Source organism: Engraulis encrasicolus, chromosome 20, assembly GCF_034702125.1.
Source record: "Engraulis encrasicolus isolate BLACKSEA-1 chromosome 20, IST_EnEncr_1.0, whole genome shotgun sequence".
Classification (NCBI taxonomy): Eukaryota; Metazoa; Chordata; class Actinopteri; order Clupeiformes; family Engraulidae; genus Engraulis; species Engraulis encrasicolus.
The window spans coordinates 15725253-15747752 of NC_085876.1; the positions used below are offsets into that span (position 1 = coordinate 15725253).

At 47.3% G+C, this 22500-nt stretch overlaps 1 protein-coding gene across 1 annotated transcript in view; it reads left to right on the top strand.

The window, feature by feature from the left end:
- The window catches only part of LOC134436339 (receptor-type tyrosine-protein phosphatase U-like), a 310831-nt gene extending 291681 nt beyond the window's left edge, over positions 1-19150 (top strand). The window contains exons 29-32 of the mRNA XM_063185499.1: positions 8000-8125; positions 11088-11245; positions 12628-12763; positions 17890-19150. Of these exons, the coding sequence (XP_063041569.1) occupies positions 8000-8125; positions 11088-11245; positions 12628-12763; positions 17890-17952 (483 nt within the window). The 3' untranslated portion in view covers positions 17953-19150. The remainder of the gene's footprint in view (positions 1-7999; positions 8126-11087; positions 11246-12627; positions 12764-17889) is intronic.
- The last annotated feature ends 3350 nt before the right edge of the window (positions 19151-22500 follow it).

Consider the following 22500-nt stretch of genomic DNA (forward strand, 5'->3'; position numbering starts at 1 on the left):
AGGTAGCTTGTCTACGTGGTGGAGCTAAATGTTAGCTCACTAGGTTAGCAAATTACGAGTAGTTCTAGCAGTCTTTGGAGCTTGCCCAAAACTACACAAACATGCAGATAGCCAACAAACACAAGCGAATCTGCACACATCACAATACACACGGTATAACTAAATCACGCTGCCAGCCCACTATGAATTCAGGAAAGGTGTGTCTGTTTGAAAGGGGGTGTTAGCTTGGTGACATGATAGAACGGGTGCTTGTTTGAAGTGAAGGCTAGTTGCAACTAGAGCTTGACTGAAGACAAGTAGAAAACATGACAACAACATTGACACCAGTGCTTCGGCGAGCACATCAGGAAAAAAAACAGATGTCCTACCTTACGCTGTCCTGTTACTTGAAGATAGAGCCCAAATATCCATTTAGATTCGCCAAATATCCATTTTGATAGATACAGCTAGATATAGTGTGATTGAATAGTGGATGCTAAAATGAGAGGAAAATGTCAACATTGTGACCTATGGCTGCTAAAAAAATCCCTGAAAGATCTAAAAATGAAATGAAGTGGGATCCCTATAGCCTATTCCAGAAGTCATTGAGTTATCGAGATATTAAACATTCCAGATTTTTTTTCATAAACCACGAGCCCGCCTGGCTCTGTTCAAGCCAGCATAGAACTGACACCTGATTGGTTGACAGCAGCATGACATCACTACAACGAGGCTAGATCTACTAACAAGGTGGATAGCGGCTTCGGTTGGAAAGTTGTTATTTGTACAGTTCCATATTTACATATCATCGTGTCAGAATCGTGCGGTCTGTGCTGGTTACAAAGTTGCATAGCCTAATGACAGGAGCGGTATCACTGCTCAAAGTGTGGTCCACGGAGCTCTTCTCTACTATTTCCTCTTCTTAATCATATTATTATTATTATACATATTTTATTTATGTCAGTCCAGTCCAGAGAGATTCGGGGCTAATCCCCGGAGATCCGGGGCTGTAGCCCCGAATGCCCAGGTCTCTCGACGCGCCTGCTCCACTGCCTTCTCCCTGCACTTCTCCTCCTTCACTCATCTCCACTCATCTTTTTTTCCCCTTTGCATCTGCATCTTTTATCGTGTTTTTATTCCTTCCATCCGCAGGCCGATTGAGCTCATTCATCACATTCGTCTCATTCTCACAGACTCGCCCATTCTCTCCGTAGTGACCTGTACTGTATTTCAGTGTCATGCAATGCTGTGGTCGGCTCAGAGTCAAAACTTAGTCATTTTTTAGCCCCTGCTTTGATTTGTAAGTAAAGCCTTTGCTTTCTTCTAACATGTGTTGTGTTATCAGGATCAAAAAATGAGAATAAATTCTCTGACTAAGGCACTCCAAATTAAAATGTCTTTATTAATATGACAGGTCCTACATGGACAGGCCTTGTTTTTAATATGTCCATGTAGGACCTTTCATATTAATAAAGACATTTTAATTTGGAGTGACTTAGTCATTTATTCTCATACTTTGATCCTGGAAGTACTATACCTTGGACTAAAGAGAACCCAAACCCAAGAAGTGTCACGGTTTCAGATTGGTGAGCCCAAATGCAGCACAGGAGACAGAGGTTGCATGAGACTAGTATTTATTTAAACCAAAAATTACACACTAATAAAACACTAATTAAAGACAAAAGCAGGCTAACAAACAAAACACCCACGAGGGGGAAAACGAGAACTACAAGTAACCACAGAACACGACAGGAACACTTACGACAAGGATTCGGGAATACAAACGATAGCCATTCTGGACAACAGAAGACAAATGACGCAGCACGGGACAACGGGAGCACAGGACTTAAATACACAGGGGCAATCACAGAGCAGGGACACGATAGGTAGAACACAACAGGAACCAGGTGGTTGACGAGACAGAAACGGGGATACAAACGAGGCACAGGCAATCAAGGACAATGACAAGGAAAACAGATAATGACACAGGTGGAGACAATGACTAGGGAACAGGAGGCAAGGGACAAGACCAATAGCCAGAACAGAACACAGGTGAAAACAATAAGGAAAACTAAACGGGCCAAATGAGAATCAAAAACTAGACCACAAGGGGCAGGAGACAAACGAGGGGCGTGGCAGGTAAACACAGGAGCACATGAGGAAATCAAAACAAACCAAAAGCACATGACACTAGCGGGGCAGAGATGAGAATAGAGAGAAAGACAGGGAGAGAGAGAGACAGAATCAGACAGGCAGGGAGACAGAACCAGACAGAATGAGATTGAGAGTCAGAGAGAGAGAGAGAGAGAGCCAGACAGTCAGGGAGAGAGAGAGAACACGAGACAAAACCAGACAGGCAGAGAGAGAGAGAGAGAGAGAGAGAGAGAGAACCAGACAGAGAGAGAGAGAGAGAGAGAGAGAGAGAGCACGAGACAGAACCAGACAGGCAGAGAGAGAGAGAGAGAGAGCACGAGACAGAACCAGACAGAGAGAGAGCGAGAGAGAGAGAGAGAGAGAGAGAGAAAGACAGAGAACAAGACAGGCAGAGAGAGACAGAGAGCGAGATGGAGAGTACGAGACCGAACCAGAGTAAAGGCAATGGCAACATTACAATTCTACAATGGCAGGGGAGTGAGATCATGACAGAACCCCCCCCTCAAGGGACGGCTCCAGAAGTCCCCAAAAAGGCACCACCAAACCGGGCGGGCGGAGGGGGGAGCTGGTGGAGGGACAGCGCAAAGCAGAGGCAGAAGAATGGGCAGAAACGAAGGGGCAGGTCGAGACAGAGTCAGAGGAGGAGGACGAGACAGAGGCTGAGGAGGACGAGACAGAGGCAGAGGGAGAGGTCGAGACAGAGGCAGAGGGAGAGGTCGAGACAGAGGCAGAGGGAGAGGTCGAGACAGAGGCAGAGGGAGAGGTCGAGACAGAGGGACAGGTCGAGGGATGGGCAGATGCAGAATCAGGCAAAACAAAGGACTGGGGAACATTGACAGGAACATAAACAGGAACTTTCACAGGCAAAGTGATGTAGACGGTGACGGGAACAGGGACAGAGATGACGATGGGGACAGGTACAGTCACAGAAATGTTCACAAAAAGTGGTGCAGGGAGATGGGTCGAACGGACATCAACACGGACTGGGACCGGGACAGACACAGGAGTAGGCACCAGGATACGGACCGGGACAGACACAGGGACGGTGATAGGCAAAGTCAGGGGGATCGTGACGGGCACAGGAATAAAGAGGGGCTTATGGCAATGGTGAGTAATGGGAGAAGGCTGGGACACAGGGGGCGGAGCAGGTTGGGACATAGGAGGTAGGATAGACTGGAACAAAGACGAAGACTGGAAGGTGGGAGCAGGATCCGGACCAGGGGCGGAGCCATCAGGACCAGGGGCGGAGCTAACGGGACATGGGGCGGAGCCATCAGGACAAGGGACGGAGCCATCAGGGCAGGGGGCGGAGCCAGCAGGATCAGGGGGTGTGGCCTCTTGGACAGTAGGCGGGGCCAACAGTGACGGGGATGGCACCAACAGGAATGGGGGCGGAGTCAGTTGGATCGGGGGCGGAGCCAGCGGGATAAAGGGCGGAGCCAACGGGACCCGAGTCGCCACCAGCAGGATCAGGGGCGGAGCCACCTGGGCAGGGGGCGGGGCCTCCTGGACAGGGGGCGGAGGCAACAGGAATGGGGGCGGCACCAACAGGAACGTGGGCGGTGCCAACTGGATTGGGGGTGGCGCCAACTGGATCGGGGGCGGCGCCAACTGGATCGGGGGCGGAGTCATCGGGACTGGGGGCGGAGTCATCGGGACAGGGGGCAGCGCCAACTGGAACATGGGCGGCACCAACAGGAACGGGGGCGGCGACAACCGGAACGTGGGTGGCGCCAACAGGAACAGGGTTGGGTGGACCTTCAGCAGGAGAGCTGGATTCGGGGTAGGTAGACAGGTGTCCGGCTGGAAGGCCGGCAGACAGGTTTCCAGCTAGAAGGCCGGCAGACAGGTGTCCGGCAGCAGGGCCGGCAGACAGGTGACCGGCAGCAGGGCCGGTATCAGGACAGGCAGACAGGTGTCCGGCTGGAGGGCCGGCAGACAGGTGTCCGGCTGGAGGGCCGGCAGACAGGTGTCCGGCTGGAGGGCCGGCAGACAGGTGACCGGCTGGAGGGCCGGCAGACAGGTGACCGGCAGCAGGGCCGGCATCAGGACAGGCAGACAGGTGTTCGGCTGGAGGGCCGGCAGACAGGTGTCCGGCAGACAGGTGTCCGGCAGACAGGTGTCCGGCAGGAGGGCCGGCAGACAGGTGACCGGCAGCAGGGCCGGCATCAGAACAGGCAGACAGGTGTCCGGCTGGAGGGCCGGCAGACAGGTGACCGGCTGGAGGGCCGGCAGACAGGTGTCCGGCTGGGGGGCCGGCAGACTGGTGTCCGGCTGGGGGGCCGGCAGACTGGTGTCCGGCTGGGGGGCCGGCAGACTGGTGTCCGGCTGGAGGGCCGGTGTCTGGGCAGGTAGGCGGAGCAACGGTGTCCGTCTTGGGGGTCTCAGTGGAATCGGGGGTCTCGGTCGAATCCACGTCCTCTGGGGTGCTCCCCGGCCCGCCTTTTTCGACTGGAGCGAAGGATCCCAGCGCGTCTGGCTCCGTGTTGGGTGCCACATCAGGCTCCGGGTCAGGCGGCACGACGGGCTCCAGCTTGGGCTCCGAGTCGGGCGGCGCGTCAGGCTCCCGGTCGGGCGGCACGCCGGGCTCCGGCTCGGCCTCAGGGTTGTGCTCCGGGTCGGACCCGGCGTCAGGCTCCGGTTCGGGTAGCACGGCGGGCTTCGGCTTGGACTCTGAGTCGTGCTCCAGGTCGGGCGGCGCGTCGGCCTTCGGGTCGGGCTCCGGGTCGGGGTCACATAGGCTGGCCAAGCCCGTCTTGTCCTCTACTGCCTGCAGAGCCTGCAGTGACTCCTCCAGATGGTTCATGTTCTGCAGAACACTGTTCAGTCCAAAGTCGAGGAGCCATGGTCTCTGCAGCAGGGTGTCCTTAATGATCCTCACAGCGACCAGCTGCCTCCTCGTGTCTCCCATGCTGTGGATCTCTGGAGACACTCTGTCGTGGAGAAGGTGAAACTCCTCCAAGTGTTGAAGGCGGATGGATATATGGGGCTGGACGGGCAGACCGGCAGGCTGAAGCTGGATGGGCGGACTGGCAGGCTTGGGCTGGACGGGCGGACTGGCAGGCTTGGGCTGGACGGGCGGACCGGCAGGCTTGGGCTGGACGGGCGGACCGGCAGGCTTGGGCTGGACGGGCGGACCGGCAGGCTTGGGCTGGACGGGCGGACTGGCAGGGTCAGGGCTTGGACGGCTCTTGCGGCGCCTGTTGCGGCGTTGCCTTCTCTTGGTGGGCTGCCACTCATCCTCCCAGTAGTAGTCATCATCGTCTGTGGTTGATAAATTCCACCAGTCAATCTCCGGAGGTGAGGGACTTAGAGGAGCTCTGGGGGTCTGCAAGCGACCACCTCTTCTAGGTGAGCCCCGCATAGCAAGCCGAGTCCCTCTGAACAGGTCCGGATTGAAGCTGATCTGGGAGTGAGGCGATGCCATTCCAAGGTAGCCAACATGCACAGAGCGTGGCCCTGACTCAAATACCTCTGTCAAGTGTGCTGCTGGGCTCAGTTTTGGCTGCGTCATTCTGTCACGGTTTCAGATTGGTGAGCCCAAATGCAGCACAGGAGACAGAGGTTGCATGAGACTAGTATTTATTTAAACCAAAAATTACACACTAATAAAACACTAATTAAAGACAAAAGCAGGCTAACAAACAAAACACCCACGAGGGGGAAAACGAGAACTACAAGTAACCACAGAAGACGACAGGAACACTTACGACAAGGATTCGGGAATACAAACGATAGCCATTCTGGACAACAGAAGACAAATGACGCAGCACGGGACAACGGGAGCACAGGACTTAAATACACAGGGGCAATCACAGAGCAGGGACACGATAGGTAGAACACAACAGGAACCAGGTGGTTGACGAGACAGAAACGGGGATACAAACGAGGCACAGGCAATCAAGGACAATGACAAGGAAAACAGATAATGACACAGGTGGAGACAATGACTAGGGAACAGGAGGGAATGGACAAGACCAATAGCCAGAACAGAACACAGGTGAAAACAATAAGGAAAACTAAACGGGCCAAATGAGAATCAAAAACTAGACCACAAGGGGCAGGAGACAAACGAGGGGCGTGGCAGGTAAACACAGGAGCACATGAGGAAATCAAAACAAACCAAAAGCACATGACACTAGCGGGGCAGAGATGAGAATAGAGAGAAAGACAGGGAGAGAGAGAGACAGACAGACAGAATCAGACAGGCAGGGAGACAGAACCAGACAGAATGAGATTGAGAGTCAGAGAGAGAGAGAGAGAGAGCCAGACAGTCAGGGAGAGAGAGAGAACACGAGACAAAACCAGACAGGCAGAGAGAGAGAGAGAGAGAGAGAGAGAGAGAGAACCAGACAGAGAGAGAGAGAGAGAGAGAGAGAGAGCACGAGACAGAACCAGACAGGCAGAGAGAGAGAGAGAGAGAGAGCACGAGACAGAACCAGACAGAGAGAGAGCGAGAGAGAGAGAGAGAGAGAGAGAGAAAGACAGAGAACAAGACAGGCAGAGAGAGACAGAGAGCGAGATGGAGAGTACGAGACAGAACCAGAGTAAAGGCAATGGCAACATTACAATTCTACAATGGCAGGGGAGTGAGATCATGACAAGAAGCCAACAAACTATCTGGATAAGAGCACGCCATACTCCACAAACTGAATGTGTTGTGTTATGTTTCACTGGTCATTGTAACGGTGTTGAAGGCATTTCTTGTCCATGTCAATGTTCACGCTGTACAACAAAGCCCTACCTATTACAGCTCTTCTTTATTGGGTAGTTGTTTAAACCACAATCCCTGGTACTTGAGATACAACTCTGAACATATCTCCCCCATTTACCAACAGCATGAACCAATTTCACTGCACTACAAGCACAATTCCTTCTTTGCAAAGTGCATTTCCATACACCCTACCATAGTACAGTATATCTCCTCTATGTCTATTCTCATGTCCATTCTTCCTCTGGTCTATTATTCAGTAGTCACACACATTGACACTCCTCACACACCACACGCCAGCGCGCGCGCACGCACACACACACACACACACACACACACACACACACACACACACACACACACACACACACACACACACACACACACACACACACACACACACACACAGACACACACCGAAACACACCAAAACACACCGAAACACACACACACACACACACACACACAGAAACACACACACACACACACACACACACACACACACACACACACACACACACACACACACACACACACACACACACACACACACAAAAACACACACACACACCCTTTCCTGCCCTCTAGCCATGTCTGTGTGTGTGCGTGTAACGTGTGTGACGTGCGTGCGTGCGTGCGGTGTGTGTACAGTATGTTGCGTACAGTAGGCATGGATAAGAGAGAGCAGTACATACAGTATGTGTGTGATGGCAGCCAGTGATTCTCATTAGCGGATGCCGTGTGACGGACGTCAGAGAGTATACTGTAGGATTGGGGGTGCTAATTTATGCCATGCTAATTTAGAACGAGATAAGTGTGGGAGTGAGAGAGCAGAGCACGTCTCTACTCTGATAGCAGGCAGGAAGCAGGCCAGTGTTGGAACCAGTCCACTCTAATTCCATTCGTTACACTGATTAAAACACGGACCAAAACGCACTTCCTCTCTGCACTTGGTACTCTGAACTACTGAACTTTGTCTGACTGAAACTTTTTAAAGTTTCAAACTTTTGAAGTTTGTTCTTTTGTTTTTGTTTTTTGCACTTCTCAGTTTCTTTAATTCCCCATATGTCCTTTTTGTTTTATTGCATTACTCACTGTCTCCTTCTTTCTTTCTTTCTTTCTTTCTGTCTTTCTTTCTTTCTTTCTTTCTTATAGCCCTGTCTGCAGTACTGGCCCGAGTCTGGCACACAGCACTTTGGACCAATGACGGTCGAGCTCTTGTCTCGTACAGGTGATGAAGATGTCATCATCCGTCTGTTCCGCGTCAAGAACGTCACAAGGGTAAGCGGTGTGTGTGTGTGTGTGTGTGTGTGTGTGTGTGTGTGTGTGTGTATGTGTGTCTGTGTGGGTGTGCGTGTAGGTGTGTGTTTGTGGGTCTCTGTGTGTCATGTGTATCTATCTATAGCCCACATCAGTGCTCACACTCATGTAGGAACAAGGGTAAGAAAGACCCACCAGAAACGCACCAGTTATGTTCTGAACTAAAGTGCTTACCTGTGAATCACACACATTCATATTACCAGGCTCTGAACTTTTGAAACATTTTTGATGAACCTGTTAACATCCATGTTGTCGTCACGGTTTACAGAGAAACACCTAGTATTTTTTGGTTCGTAATGAGAACCAATTTTCCCGAATGCTCAAGATTATGACGTTAACATGCCAGCCAGTTTGAGATTAGGAGTGGGAACAGGCACCAGTTGACATCCATGTTGTCTTCACAGTTTGCAAAGAAAAAAACAGTATTTTTCGGTTCGTATTGCTCAAGATTACGATGTTAACACGCACCGCACGGCACAGATCTCTGTCGGCCTGAACGAGCCTTCCGTGTGTTCGCGTCTGTGTGTGTAATTAGTTATCTATATCTGTATATGCCCACGCACATGTATGCACATTCACACATTAAATAATCGCTCACTGATGTCGTTGAACCCTGTAATTGTCAGTCGTCCTTGGTATTTAATTCACAGAGCCATGGCCTTAAAGAACCAGAGCCTTCCTTTAATGAAAGTGCTCTTCTAATGATCTATTTGACACGGTTTGTATGAAGAAGATTTAAAAAAAAAAAAAAAACACTCACACTTCTGAGGGAAATGCTGAGGCCTCTTTGGTCGTTGCTTTAAAAGCCATTTCCCTAATTGTGCGTCCCTGTCTCACTCAGACTAATGGAGTTTGTGTGTAATTGCCTTGTGTGTGTGTGTGTGTGTGTGTGTGTGTGTGTGTGTGTGTGTGTGTGTGTGTGTGTGTGTGTGTTTGTGTGTGCGCACGTGTGCGTGTGAAATAGAGATTTAGTGTATGTGTAATTGCCTAATGTGTCTCTGCTGTCGTCCTCTCATAACCCTCCCCAAAAAGAGATGAATATAAATAAGCCCATATGTGGGTCAATCAGGCAAATTGCCCCGTGGACAAAATACCACTAAATTTAAAACAAAGATGCAGCGTCAAGGGTTTCTTTCTTTTTTCTTCCATCCTTCTTGTCTTGTTTTACTCTCTTTCACCCGTCCCTCTCTCTCTCTCGGTCACACACACACACACACACACACACACACACACACACACACACACACACACACACACACACACACACACACACACACACACACACACACACACACACACACACACACACACACAAACTATCTCTCTCTCTCTCTCCCTGTGCTGTGTGTGTGTGTGTGTGTGTGTGTGCGCCCGCGCGTGTGCAGTTGCATGTTCATTGTATATTTATTGTTTTTATTGTTGGATTGTTGTATTACTAATTCTGTATTATTTATGTTAATATTCAGAGTCTCTAGTTCAAGTTTTCCAAATAGACAGTGCACTGTAGTCTCCCCACTGTGTGTGTGTGTGTGAGTGCTGTGTGCTGTGTGCTGTGTGCTGTGTGCGTGTGCGTGTACGTGTGTGCGCGCGTGTGTGTGTGGGTGTACACGTGCATAACTTGCGTGCGTGTGTGTATGAGTGAATTATCCCTGGCCTAAGCCACCCGTGACTTTGTCCCCTTAGACAAATACCAGCAACCCTTGATACCTTGTTCCTTGCCTCAGTCCAATACCTGCAGCCCTTGTTACCTTGTCCCCTTCCCTCAGTCCAATACCCATCGACCTTGATACTTCGATACCTTGATACCAATATCTACAGCCCTTGTCACCTTGTCCTCTACCTCAGTGCCTATAGTGCCATTGTTACCCTGTCCCCTTCCCTCAGTCCAATAGCTGTCACCCTTGATACCTTGTCCCCGAACCTTACCAATACCTGCTCCCCTTGATACCTTGTCCACTTGCCTCAGACAAATACCTGCTCCCCTTGTTCCTTTGTACCCTTCCCATATAACAATAGAGATTGCCAAGACACGTGACAAATCAGTCAGAAACGCCTGTTTCCCCAATCTTGGACAAATCAAATTCTGGCGATTGTTAGAGAGTGGCCTTGGTCCGCCAATCCTAAAAACGTACCGAAAATTGGGGCAATGATGTCACGTTGGCAATCTCTATACCTGCAACCCTTGATACCTTGTCGCCTTACCTCAGTAGCTGTTTCCCTTGATCCCTTGTCGCCTTACCTCAGCGCCTGTAGTGAAGTGCTCCCTGGGTAAGTGAAAGGGATATAAGAACAATACTGACGCATGTCTCACTGCCTCCTCCTCCTCCTCCTGCTCCCACAATGCATCTGTGCAGGACCCCAATGATAAGAACGTTCCAGAACACGAGACGGATCGTCACTTTAATGCCAAGGTACCGGTACAGCAGCTCAGCTGGCAGCTTAGCTTAGAGCAGAGTCTCATCTATGACCACAGCTATGATTGGATTTTAACAAGGTGGCTTTAAAGCAAACAAGATGATGTGACCTTTTGAACTGTTTTCACCCATGGCTGAGTCAACCCCTGTTGACAGATTACAAAAGTATTGACCTCAGTGATATGAATGATGTGTGTGTGTGCGTGTGTCCCAGTGTGTACGTATATGTATGTGTGTTTGTGTGTGAGTGTGTGTGTGTGTGTGTGTGTGTGTGTGTGTGTGTGTGTGTGTGTGTGTGTGTGTGTGTGTGTGTGTGTGTGTGTGCGTGTGTGTGTGTGTGTGTGTGTGTGTGTGTGTGTGTGTGCGTGTGCGTGCGTTTGTGTGCGTGTGTGTGTGTGAGTGTGTGTGTGAATGTGTGTGTGAGAGAGAGAGAGAAACGGCTTTCACTGAATTATTGACCTTTGACCCTATTAAAACCTGACTGTGTGTGTTTGTGTGTGTGTTTACAGCTACAGGAGGGGTCCTTGGTGGTGCGTCATTTCCAGTTCCAGCGCTGGTCACCCTACAGGGACGTGCCGGACTCCAAGAAGGCCTTCCTCAACCTGCTGGCCATTGTACACAAGTGGCAGAGGGACTGCGGAGATGGACGTATGGTGGTGCACTGCCTGTGAGTAGGATGTATTGATATATACATAGATACGGGCGCAACACATTTCACCAATTTCATTCATTCATTTTTGTTTCTCATCACTTAACTTTGTCATGTATATCATGCCCTGCGAATTTGGTAATGATACAGTATATCCTGTTGTTGAGGACTTACCACTTGGTGCAATGTTATAAGAAACTGAAGCCACTTTACCATATCTATGACGCTCCTTTTGTGACTTATATGTTCATATTTTTTTGTTATTTCCATTAGCATCAGACAACTTTGTGAGCATTTAAGTGGTCTGTTGCACATACTTATTAAAATTTAAGTGCATTACCTAAATTTGATGGAAAATACATTATGGCGAGATTTTGGGCATTATAATCAGATAATGACGTCATAATGACAGGAATGCCAAAAAGTCCAGTCTGAATAGGGTGACTCTCCTCTCTCTCCTCCACACACTCCTCACTTCTTCCACAGTTGGCTCCTTCCTCATTTTTCCTTCTTATGTCCTTTTCTATCTTATCTTTTTTATGGTTTATTTTTTATTGACTCTATTCTATACTTTTTCCTCTGTCTGCTTGGCCCATTCTCTATACTACCTTAGTCACCTCCCATACTTTTTCAATCCATCTCCTCTCCTATCCTTAAACCTCCTCCTCTCCCTCTTCACTTCTGCACTCCTCTCCAGTCCCGTAATGTCTTCTCCCTCCCTCACCCACCCCTCTCTCTCTTTCTGTCTACCTTGGTCACACGCGCGCGCACACACACACACACACACACACACACACACACACACACACACACACACACACACACACACACACACACACACACGCACACACAGTCTCAGAAGACATATTGTTGTTCTCTCTCTTTGTACTTCTTGTTTATACGTATGCGGCCCTCGTCATAATAACAGCATTATTTCATTTCAGCATTCTTCTGCCCCGCACCCCCCTCCCCTCCAAACACACACACACACACACCTCCCTCTGCATGTCTTCCTCACATTACTCCCCCCACCACCACCACACACACACACACACACACACACACACACACACACACACACACACACACACACACACACACACACACACACACACACACACACACACACACACACACACACACACACGCACATCGTCCTCACATTATTCCCTTACACTGACGTTTCCTTCCTCCGCAGATCAAAACACACTATTTTCCTCGGAGGCGTTGATCAAAGCCTGACTTAAATGCTTCTGTTTGTGTTTGATTTGTTGTGACTGTGTGTGTGTGTGCGTGTGTGTGTGTGTTTATGTGTGTGTGTGTGTGTGTGTGTGTGTGTGTGTGTGTGTGTGTGTGTGTGTGTGTGTGTGTGTGTGTGTGTGGTTGTGTGTGTGATGTAGAAACGGAGGCGGTCGCAGTGGGACGTTCTGTGCCTGCAGTATCCTGATGGAGATGATCAGCCATCAAAGCTTAGTGGACGTCTTCTACGCCGCCAAGACACTACGCAACTCCAAGCCCAACATGGTGGAGACCATGGTAAGACAAAGTCTCATCAGCCCAGTATACTGTAAATACTATATTACATAGCATCACGTTGCATGGCTTTGCATTATGCTTCAAGACTCCAAGCCCAACATGGTGGAGAACATGGTAAGACAAAGTGAAATGAAGGTGAAGATTCTGCACTTCCCATGGCAGCTTGAAATAAAGAAGCAAAGAAAAAAAGGATGTTAAGTTTTCAGACTCCTCACTCTAAAATAAGACATTGTGTCAAAACCAGTGAATAAAAGTTAATGGAACAGTTAACTTCTATTTAACTCGGATACAGTTTTTAAGAAGCTCCGTCATCAGAACTGCTATGCAGGCTTCACACTTAATCACACTTAATTATTTAGTATGGTAATATCATGTGCCATTAGGGGTCATCATGGTCATTTTAAACACTAAAGTGGACTTTTAATTTAGTCTCATTCATTTCACATAAATAGCTCCAGTTGATAGTCCATACAGTTTTCACCGTAGATAAATGTGGTGGCTATGTGTAGTTATAATTACATTTTAGATGGTAAAAAGTTTATGAAATTTAGCGTGGAGGGAGTATTGTAAGGATCTGGCCATGGATCCTTGAGTTATTCCGCTGAAAGTTTAGGGTACTTTGTCGGACGTGATGAAAAAGTGCCGTCTTCTGCGTTTATTGCATGCCATAGAGTGGACGCTGAGTAATCTAATTTACAAGATTATGTTTAACGCCCCTTGGCAAAACCGGTCGGGCACTCGTCTGCCATGCGGCCGACCTGCGTTAGATTCCCGGCCCAAGTCATTTGCAGACCCCTCCCCATCTCTCTTCCCATTCACTTCCTGTCCACCTCTCATACTGTCCTGTCAATAAAAAAGTCGAAAAAGAAAAAAAAACAGAAACAGAAACAGAAAAAATAGATTGTGTTTAACAACACATCAGCTACATAGACACATCTCATGCTGCAAGGTGTACACAGAGAAAAGGCAAGAGTTCAAGAGGGATCACCCATGAGGTCATCAATATAGGGCAATTGTGACTAGTGACTAGTTGTCACTGTACAAAGCACCATAACCAAAGAGACCAATCCTAGGTTCAGACATTAAAAACCCTGCCGCAAATGTGATGCAACAGTAACTGTAATCTGCGCTAGTTCGACACTTGGGGTTCGACTCCGCGACCTGCTAGTAATGCTCCAGTTCCAGAGGTTTCAAAAGTAAAAGTTAAAAAAAGAAACACAGTTTCCTTCCAACACAAGTAACTTATCTGAGTAACCAGTAGACCTGTGTACTTTTAACAATTGTGTACTTCTTTGTACAATTAGCTAACTCTGCACTGGTTGGATCAAGTTTGTGGTGGGTCCTTGTTAGGTTTTCAGTGTTTTTCAGTAATAACACATCTATCTATCTCTCTCTCTCTCTCTCTCTCTCTCTCTCTCTCTCTATATATATATATATATATATATATATATATATATATATATATATATATATATATCTCATTAGGTACAATGGAGTAAATGATGTAATAGCTATGTAATGTCATGTGCTAGTGTTGTAATTACATCACAAAAGTGCTTTTACTTTTACATTTGACACCTCTGTCCAGTTCAGGCATGGGAGTCACAGCACGATACCACTGAGCTACAGGACCAGTTTGATAGCTCAGCGCTACCTATACAGTATAAGGCTTCGGGAGGGAGGTTTACTAACGCTCTACGCCGAACTCCGCTAGTTGGCAGCCATTACACAACCAGATCTGAATAAGCTGATTTTTATGAGCACCCAAGACCATGTAGATTAGCTACTCCCTGAAGTCATCTCTTTTAGATGAGAAACGTCAGGAAAGGCTTTTTACTCTCTCAGCCTGCTATTGACACCTCTTACAAAAAACATCTTCACATTTTCATCAGTAGAGCTTGCGTGTGCAGAAATGAGCACAACCACACATGCATCCGCATTCACCTGTTCACACACACACATGCACTCGCATACACACACATACACATGCGTGTGCCTACACACACACACACACACACACACACACACACACACACACACACACACACACACACACACACACACACACACACACACACACACACACACACACAGACGCAAACACACACACACACACACAGCGGTGTGGCATGGAGCTAATGAGTGCGATAGTGCTTAGTGCTTAGTGCTTACTGCTTAGTGCTGTGGTTTGCAAGGTCAAAAGGTCACTGCCGGAGGGAAGCAGTAGCTCTTCTGGAGAACACTGGCGTGGGAGGAGGTAGGGAGGGAATTTGTGTGTGTGTGTGTGTGTGTGTGTGTGTGTGTGTGTGTGTGTGTGTGTGTGTGTGTGTGTGTGTGTGTGTGTGTGTGTGTGTGTGTGTGTGTGTGTGTGTGTGTGTGTGTGTTTTGTTTGTGTTTGTGTTTGCGTGTGTGTGTGTGTGTGTATGTTTGTTTTGTTTGTTTGTGTGTGTTTGCGTGCGTGCATGCTTGCGTACGTGCATACTTGCGTGCGTGCGTGCATACTTCTGCTGTGGGCAACTCCTACTCCAAGATGTCAGAGGTGATGGTAGATGCAAAGTCTCCATTTCTCTCCCCATCTAATCGATGTCTCATTACCAGCCTGCTCTGCTCTGCTCAGGGTAGAACTTTTAGTTGTATCAACACGAAAGACCTTTCGCTGAAAACAGCACATCACTATAATTGGTGTATACTACTGCAACCCTGTAACAGTATGTCTTATTCTGTATAAGTTTGAAATAAAATAGCAATAGATTAGCCAATTATTATTGCAACTTCATCAGTAGGTAACATTACAATTTGATCCTGCAATGTTTTCTCAACATTGCAGCATTTTCCTTACATTCTAATGAGATGTTTACATATATAAAACAATGTATCTATTTAGAATGTAGATCTAAAACCATATGGTATGTCTCTCACACAATATTGCCTCAGAGCCTTGAGTGGCTTGTAGTGGGCAATATTTCACCATGCCTGCAACACTAGTAACATAACTTGCCAACTAATCTAACATGAAGTGTGCACGTTTGTGTGTGTGTGTGTTTGTGTGTGTGTGTGCGTGCCTGTGTGCCTGCGTGCCTGCTAGATCTAATACCATATGGTATGTCTCTCACACAATATTGCCTCAGAGCCTTGAGTGGCTTGTAGTGGGCAATATTTCACCATGCCTGCAACACTAGTAACATAACTTGCCAACTAATCTAACATGAAGTGTGCACGTTTGTGTGTGTGTGTGTTTGTGTGTGTGTGTGCGTGCCTGTGTGCCTGCGTGCCTGCTTGTGTGCTTGCATGTGTTTCTGTGATAAAAATGGAAATGTGTCTCTTGGGGAAGACTGCAGGTGTGCTACATAAAATGATCAACAGGTGGATGAGGTGTAGCGTGGCCTGTAGAGCAGTGAACAACACCCTAAGTCCCCAGACTCATTAGTGTGAGAATTTGAGACCAATATGAATAGGCAGCTGTGGCTTTAGGATCAGAAGGGTGCAGGTTCAAATCCCACCCCTGCCTCTCCCTACTCCATGGCTGAAGTGCCCTTGAGCAAGGCACCTAACCCCACATTGCTCCAGGGACTGTAACCAATATCCTCCTAATCCCTGTAAGTGGCATTGGATAAAATCATCAGCTAAGTGTAATGTAATGTAATGTAAGTTTTATTTGTTTACTTGATGAACATCGTTGCATGCAGCTTACAGCTTACCCTCTTAGGTGGTTTTGTAGCCTGGCGACGCCATCCCATGTACTCCACCCAAAGATTTTGGCTCCGCACATAGTCTGGCAAAACCCTCCTAGCTCGTTTCGCTCACTGCTTAGCCAATCAGCAAACAGTGGAGCGTGTTGATGCAGCACTCACCCACAAAGTCCGTTACTGATTGGTTAAGGTAACACTATTCACACTTTTGGTTTGTTATTTGTATGCTTTTGCGACACTATATCATAACTGTCATGCTAATAAAGCGCAATATGAGTTTTAATTTGAATTCGGAACTCCAATGAATTGAAATGGCAGAGTAAGATCAGACCATCCCCCACCCTCCACGGAGACGGATTCCTCTTAGCTTTCGCCAGACTGTTTGATGTAGTCAAAAGTCTGCTTTCGCCTTGGCTGGTGGTTTTGAATTTTGATAGGAAACCATGCAGCTGGAACATTCAGCTTTTTTATCACGTTGTCACCGTCTTGGAAAATAAACACAAGTTGAGATTACATTTGTCTGGTCTCTCTAGACTGACTTAGACAGCCTAATCAACAGCTGTGCTTTCCCCCCTTCCTCTTATGAGTAAATGTGTTCTGTGAGCACCGAGGACACATTTGCCATCCACGGTTTTATGATAATAAGACCTCCTGTGCTCCTGTAGGGAGACAGCCCCTAATGAGGTGATTACCTTGGAGAGCAGTGAGGGGGCGGGCTGATGGCATTAGCACTATCGAAAGCACACACACACACGCACTTACGCATGCACACACACACACACACACACACACACACTCACTTACGCATGCACGCACACACACACACGCACGCACGTACACATGCACACACGCACTTACACACGCACGCGCACACACACACACACACACACACACACACACACACTCACTCACTTGCTCGATGGCATGCACACACACACACACACACACACACACACACACACAAACTAGGTGGAGGCCTATGCTAAATAATATTGGTACAAGAAAAAGGATGGGAGCAGGTGTGTTGTTTGTTTATTTATTTATTTTCCATATCTTAGTTATTATTGTGTGTTGTTCAGGACCAGTTCCACGTCTTCTATTTTTACAATGTCTCTCTCTTCCAACTCCCATTGTCATTGTGACACAACACTCCACAGCACGCAAGTGTTCACTGCACACTGCACATGTCGTTTTGTTATTTGTGTTGGTTAGGATTTACTTTTTTAAAGGAACAGTGTACAAATAAAGCATTAAACAAGAAGCGGTGCATTTAACCAGATTTTAGCACACAGTATAATGCTAGGTTCCACCTTTCCCAACCTGTTGATGTGTGTTTATTTGTTTGATAGCTTGTTTGTTTGATATTTAGGAGCAGTACCGCTTCTGTTGATGTTGATGTTGTTTGTTTGTTTGTTTGTTTGTTTGTTTGTTATTTAGGAGCAGTACCGCTTCTGCTACGAGCTGGTTCTTGAGTACCTGGAGTGCCTGGAGGTCAGATAGCAGCCAGAAGGTTCCAGAAGACGACCAGATGAGATGAGGCCAAGGAGCCCCACATCATATCACATCACATCACCGTGACGATCCCACATCACCTAGGCAACCCCACATCACCATGGGACCCCCGTCACCTTGGCGACCCCTCATTACCCGGGGACCTCCATCTCTGTAGGGGCCTCTACCCCTGCACCTCCTCCTCCTCCTCCGATCTACCTTCTTCCACTCTCACTTCTTTCTCCACCTCCACCTCCAACTCTCTCCAGTCTTCTTCCAGCTCCTCCTCCTCCACTCTCTCTTCTTCCTCCACCTCCACTCTCCATTCTTCCTCCACCTCCTCCTCCAATTTCCCTTCTTCCTCCTCCTCCTCTTGCCCATGAAAGGGCTCGGTTTCTTCAATCCCCCTCTTCTTCAATCTTCCCACTTCGTCTCCTCTTCATTCTCATCCTCCTATTTCTTCTCCTTCTATTCTTTTCTTTACCTCTATCGTTTTCTGTATGAAGGAATGAGTCTGTTTACCTGGGTGGACAATAAGGACAGATGCAAGATGACCCTCTACTCCTTTACTCCTCTACTCCTCCTCTACTTCTCCTCCTCTACTCCTCCTCTCTTGTCTTTTGTGGACCCACAGCCCACAACTGAGAGCTCACAAGATGATGTTTTTTTATTGTTATTTTCCCTTTTTATGCTCGTTACGCTTTTCATTTTGGCTTTCCCCTCTTATCCTTCATTCCTTTCTGTGCTATGTCCTCTTTTTCCTTATCCTTGTTTATAATTTTATTTATTTATCACTATTTTTGGCATTCCTCAACTGTCCAGAGGCTTGCATCGGGTTTTGTTTGTGTTGTTGCTGTCTGTGTGTCAGGGGTCCGTATCTCGAAAGCATCTTTGCTAACGACGGTAGCAACGTCCTTCGGAAGAGCGAATCAACTCTCTCTCGACAGCGACGCTAACCACTAAATCTAATGGAATGGTGTTACGTCTGGAGACGGTCTTAAGACGGTTAGCAACGACAAGAATCGAGAAACGGACCTCAGATCTTTTCGCCGGCCAACACCATATATGGGCGTGGAAAGGCAGTGGTCCCGCCTCCTGTGATGCTAAGCAGGCGATGCCCTGGTTTCCGTGACAACTGCCACACACTGCCTTATCACACAGCAAGGGGACGATGCTGATATCTGACAAACTGACAGCCTATGGATTACACACACACACACACACACACACACACACAATGTCACACACACATAAACACAAACACAGACACACACAGACACACACACACACACACACACACACACACACATAAACACAGACACAGACACAGACACAGACACAGACACAGACACACACACACTGAGTCTTACAGTTGTCACCAACAGCTTCAAGAAAAATACAGTTATACATATAAAAAAACTTGGGTGACTTTTTGTCTTAATGTGTTTTGTTGAACCCTTGTGCCATGGTGCAAACCTACTGAGGATGGACTTTGATCGATGACAAGGAAGCTTTTTATTGGTCAAAAGGGGTGACCGGAGTGTAAGCTTGGGCTACAGCCATTGGGTTCGTTCGCGATGAAGTCGTGATGCTTTTGCTAGGCAGCGAGAATGCACACTTTGCCATCAAACTGCTTAGCAAAAGCATCACCACTTCATCACGTATGAACCCATTGGTTGTTGCCACAACAAGGTGATGGGCCTGACAGGTGAGGTGGGGGTCGGCATGACAACCCTCCATATTGTGTGCCAAGGTCTCCTGGCAATGGCCGGAGGCCGCGATCCTATTGGTGGCTCCTCGTTTTAGTATTTATTTGCTCTTTGTGTACATAATGTAGGTATTTTAAGAGTTCACAGAAAAAAATAACAACAAAAGAAGAGAATCTAGGTGTTGTCTTTCCGTGCCAATTCATTGTTTGTGTGTCTGTGTGCTGAGGGACCACTCCACTCGATAGCACCATGCATGCCAATCTGTGCTGTTTGATGGAAGGCTTTGTCTGAAATGTTCACTCATTTTCTGTGTCTCAGATGGTGCACTTGTGCCACTTCAGCCACTATGTTTCAGTGCGCATTTGTGTATTAGTTACGCACTGAAACATAGTGCCCGAAGTGCACACGTGCGTCCTCTGAGACACAGCAATTGACTTCATAGTGTGCATTACTTGCCTGGCTGGCAACATCAGCCCAGGCTAGTGCACGTCACAGGGCACAAAAAAACATGATTTTGTCTCCTTCAGGGCACAAGCTCCCTAGTGTGCATTTCTGGAAAGCGTAGTTGCTAACTATGTTATCTACTTTGTTGGTTGCAATGCAATTTCCCATTGGAAACTACCGAAGTTGCTAACTTCTAACAACTACGCTTTCCAGAAATGCACCCCTGGTTTTGTTTCCTATTGAGAGCACTATGTATTGAAGGGGTGAACATTTCAGATGCACACAGAGTGTCCCATCGCATCATGTGACTCAGTGCTTTTGGGCGTCCAGTGCAGGTGCCTGCTTCAAAATCAAGCTGAACTGAAGAGACGAACATACATTGTACATATGCAGTATGTATTGAAGAGAAAAGTAAAACTTTAAAAAGAGGAAGAGAAACAAAGTGATGTATTTCGAATGGGATCAAGATGGGGGTGGGGCCTTCAGTGCCATGAGGACTTGCTTTTTAAATTTGTATTTATTCATCGTGTTTTGTTTTCTATGTATATTAAATGCCAAAAGAAATAAAAAACACAGAACGATGTTGCTTTTACGTCAATACTGCTTCATTGTCCTTTTTGTTGGCTAGGATCACAACACCCAAACATCGATTTTGAACAAGTGTTTAAATCTTTCGAGCTACTTGTTAGCATAATAATTTGGCCTTCAACAGTAATTAGCACTAGTAGACACAAAATTGGACAAGCCTGCGCACACACACACACACACACACCCACACACCCACCCACACACACACACACACACTAATTATGTCAGAGAGAAAATGAGCGTTTCCACCTGCCAAATCCAAATGTCTTTTTGTAATTCAATGAACCGGTTGCTATTGTCTCTCCAGTGTCTGCCAGAGGAAGATACGATAGGCCAGCCCTGCGGGAGGGAGGCAGTGTCTGACCAGAGGCAGGGAGATAAAGTATACCCTCACAGCCCCCGCGAGGCAGGGGGGCCCATACGATGTGGGGGGCCCACATGGGCCCTTGACTTGAAGAAACGGGCCTCCTCCACATGATATTAGGCCCTCTTTTTTCGTTCGGGGGCCCGTTCTTGGTAGCTTTCAGGGGGGCCTGAAGTACTTGCGTTACGCCAGTGACCAGAGGTATCCATCACAGAAATTACAGTAACAAAAAACCCACATAACTTCACCAAGTCTTAAAAAAACACTGCTGTTATGGTAATGAAGTGTCTGACCAGAGGTATCCATGCCAGAAATTAACACGAAAAAAACACAAAGGTACTTCACCAAGAAGCTAATCTTCCTAAAATGGGCTAATTACAAACAAGCTGATTCAGACCTGATTGGAGTTCATTTTCTGCATTTCTTGATCATTCTCCTTTAAAACTTTCTAAATGTCATTTGGACACAGGAAACCACCATGAAACCATCCATTTTTTCCCCTGGACTCTCTGGTCGCTAGAACAATTCTTTCACTAGTTGTTGTCGAAGGTCCTACGTTTATGACTGTGTAAAACACCAGGCTGCATACTGTACTTGCCAAAGCATTGCTGCTAAGATGTAGCAAATGCCGTATGATACTCAGAAATCTCCTCTCCCCACACGTCTTCAAGCGGCCTTGTGAACACGACAGGCCCGGAGTGGACCCTTTTCTCAGTCCGGGAATTTAATTCAAATTCAGGCCACTCTGATACGGAGGACAAAATGTACGCCTCCCTCTTAGCATCTGACTTCCCAATCGCTTAGGCCTATTATTAAATGTAACAATTAAATTAAATGTAGCCCTAACGATTTTAATTAACTATTAAAAAGTAATGTAGGCTTCATAGACAATTATTGATTAAACAGTGGTTGCCTGTTTCATTTGGTCTTATTTTGATGCATTTTCAGCAATTAGGCCTAGTTCATCTTAAATCCTGCTACCCGTTTCCACTGTTGTCCTGGGCTCCATGCCTACTGCATTCTGCATAGCCTACAGCCTGTCCTTTCATTCACTTATTTGTTTACTTATTTAATTATGGCTTTGTTAAATCATCTACACATATCATGGTTTTCTTCTGTAGACTATGCCATATTTTATAGGCCTATCATCATAAACATCTATTTTGACTAACTCTCTTCCTCTACCTGGCCCTACTCCTGCCCTCATCTGGATCATCTGCTGCGCTGATGCTAGAAAGCATTCCATAGGCTAAAGAAGACATTTCATATTGAGTTGATGTTTGCGCACCTGTGGAAATGCTGCACGTGCACGCTATAACAGCGAGACGAAATAGGCTACAGTTGCAGAGCATGACGGCGACTTTGAAACTGTCTATCAAAAACGGCAAATGTAAGGATTCCGTTCGTTGAGGATACACACTGCAAGCACGGGATGTAGGCGAACGTGTCTGC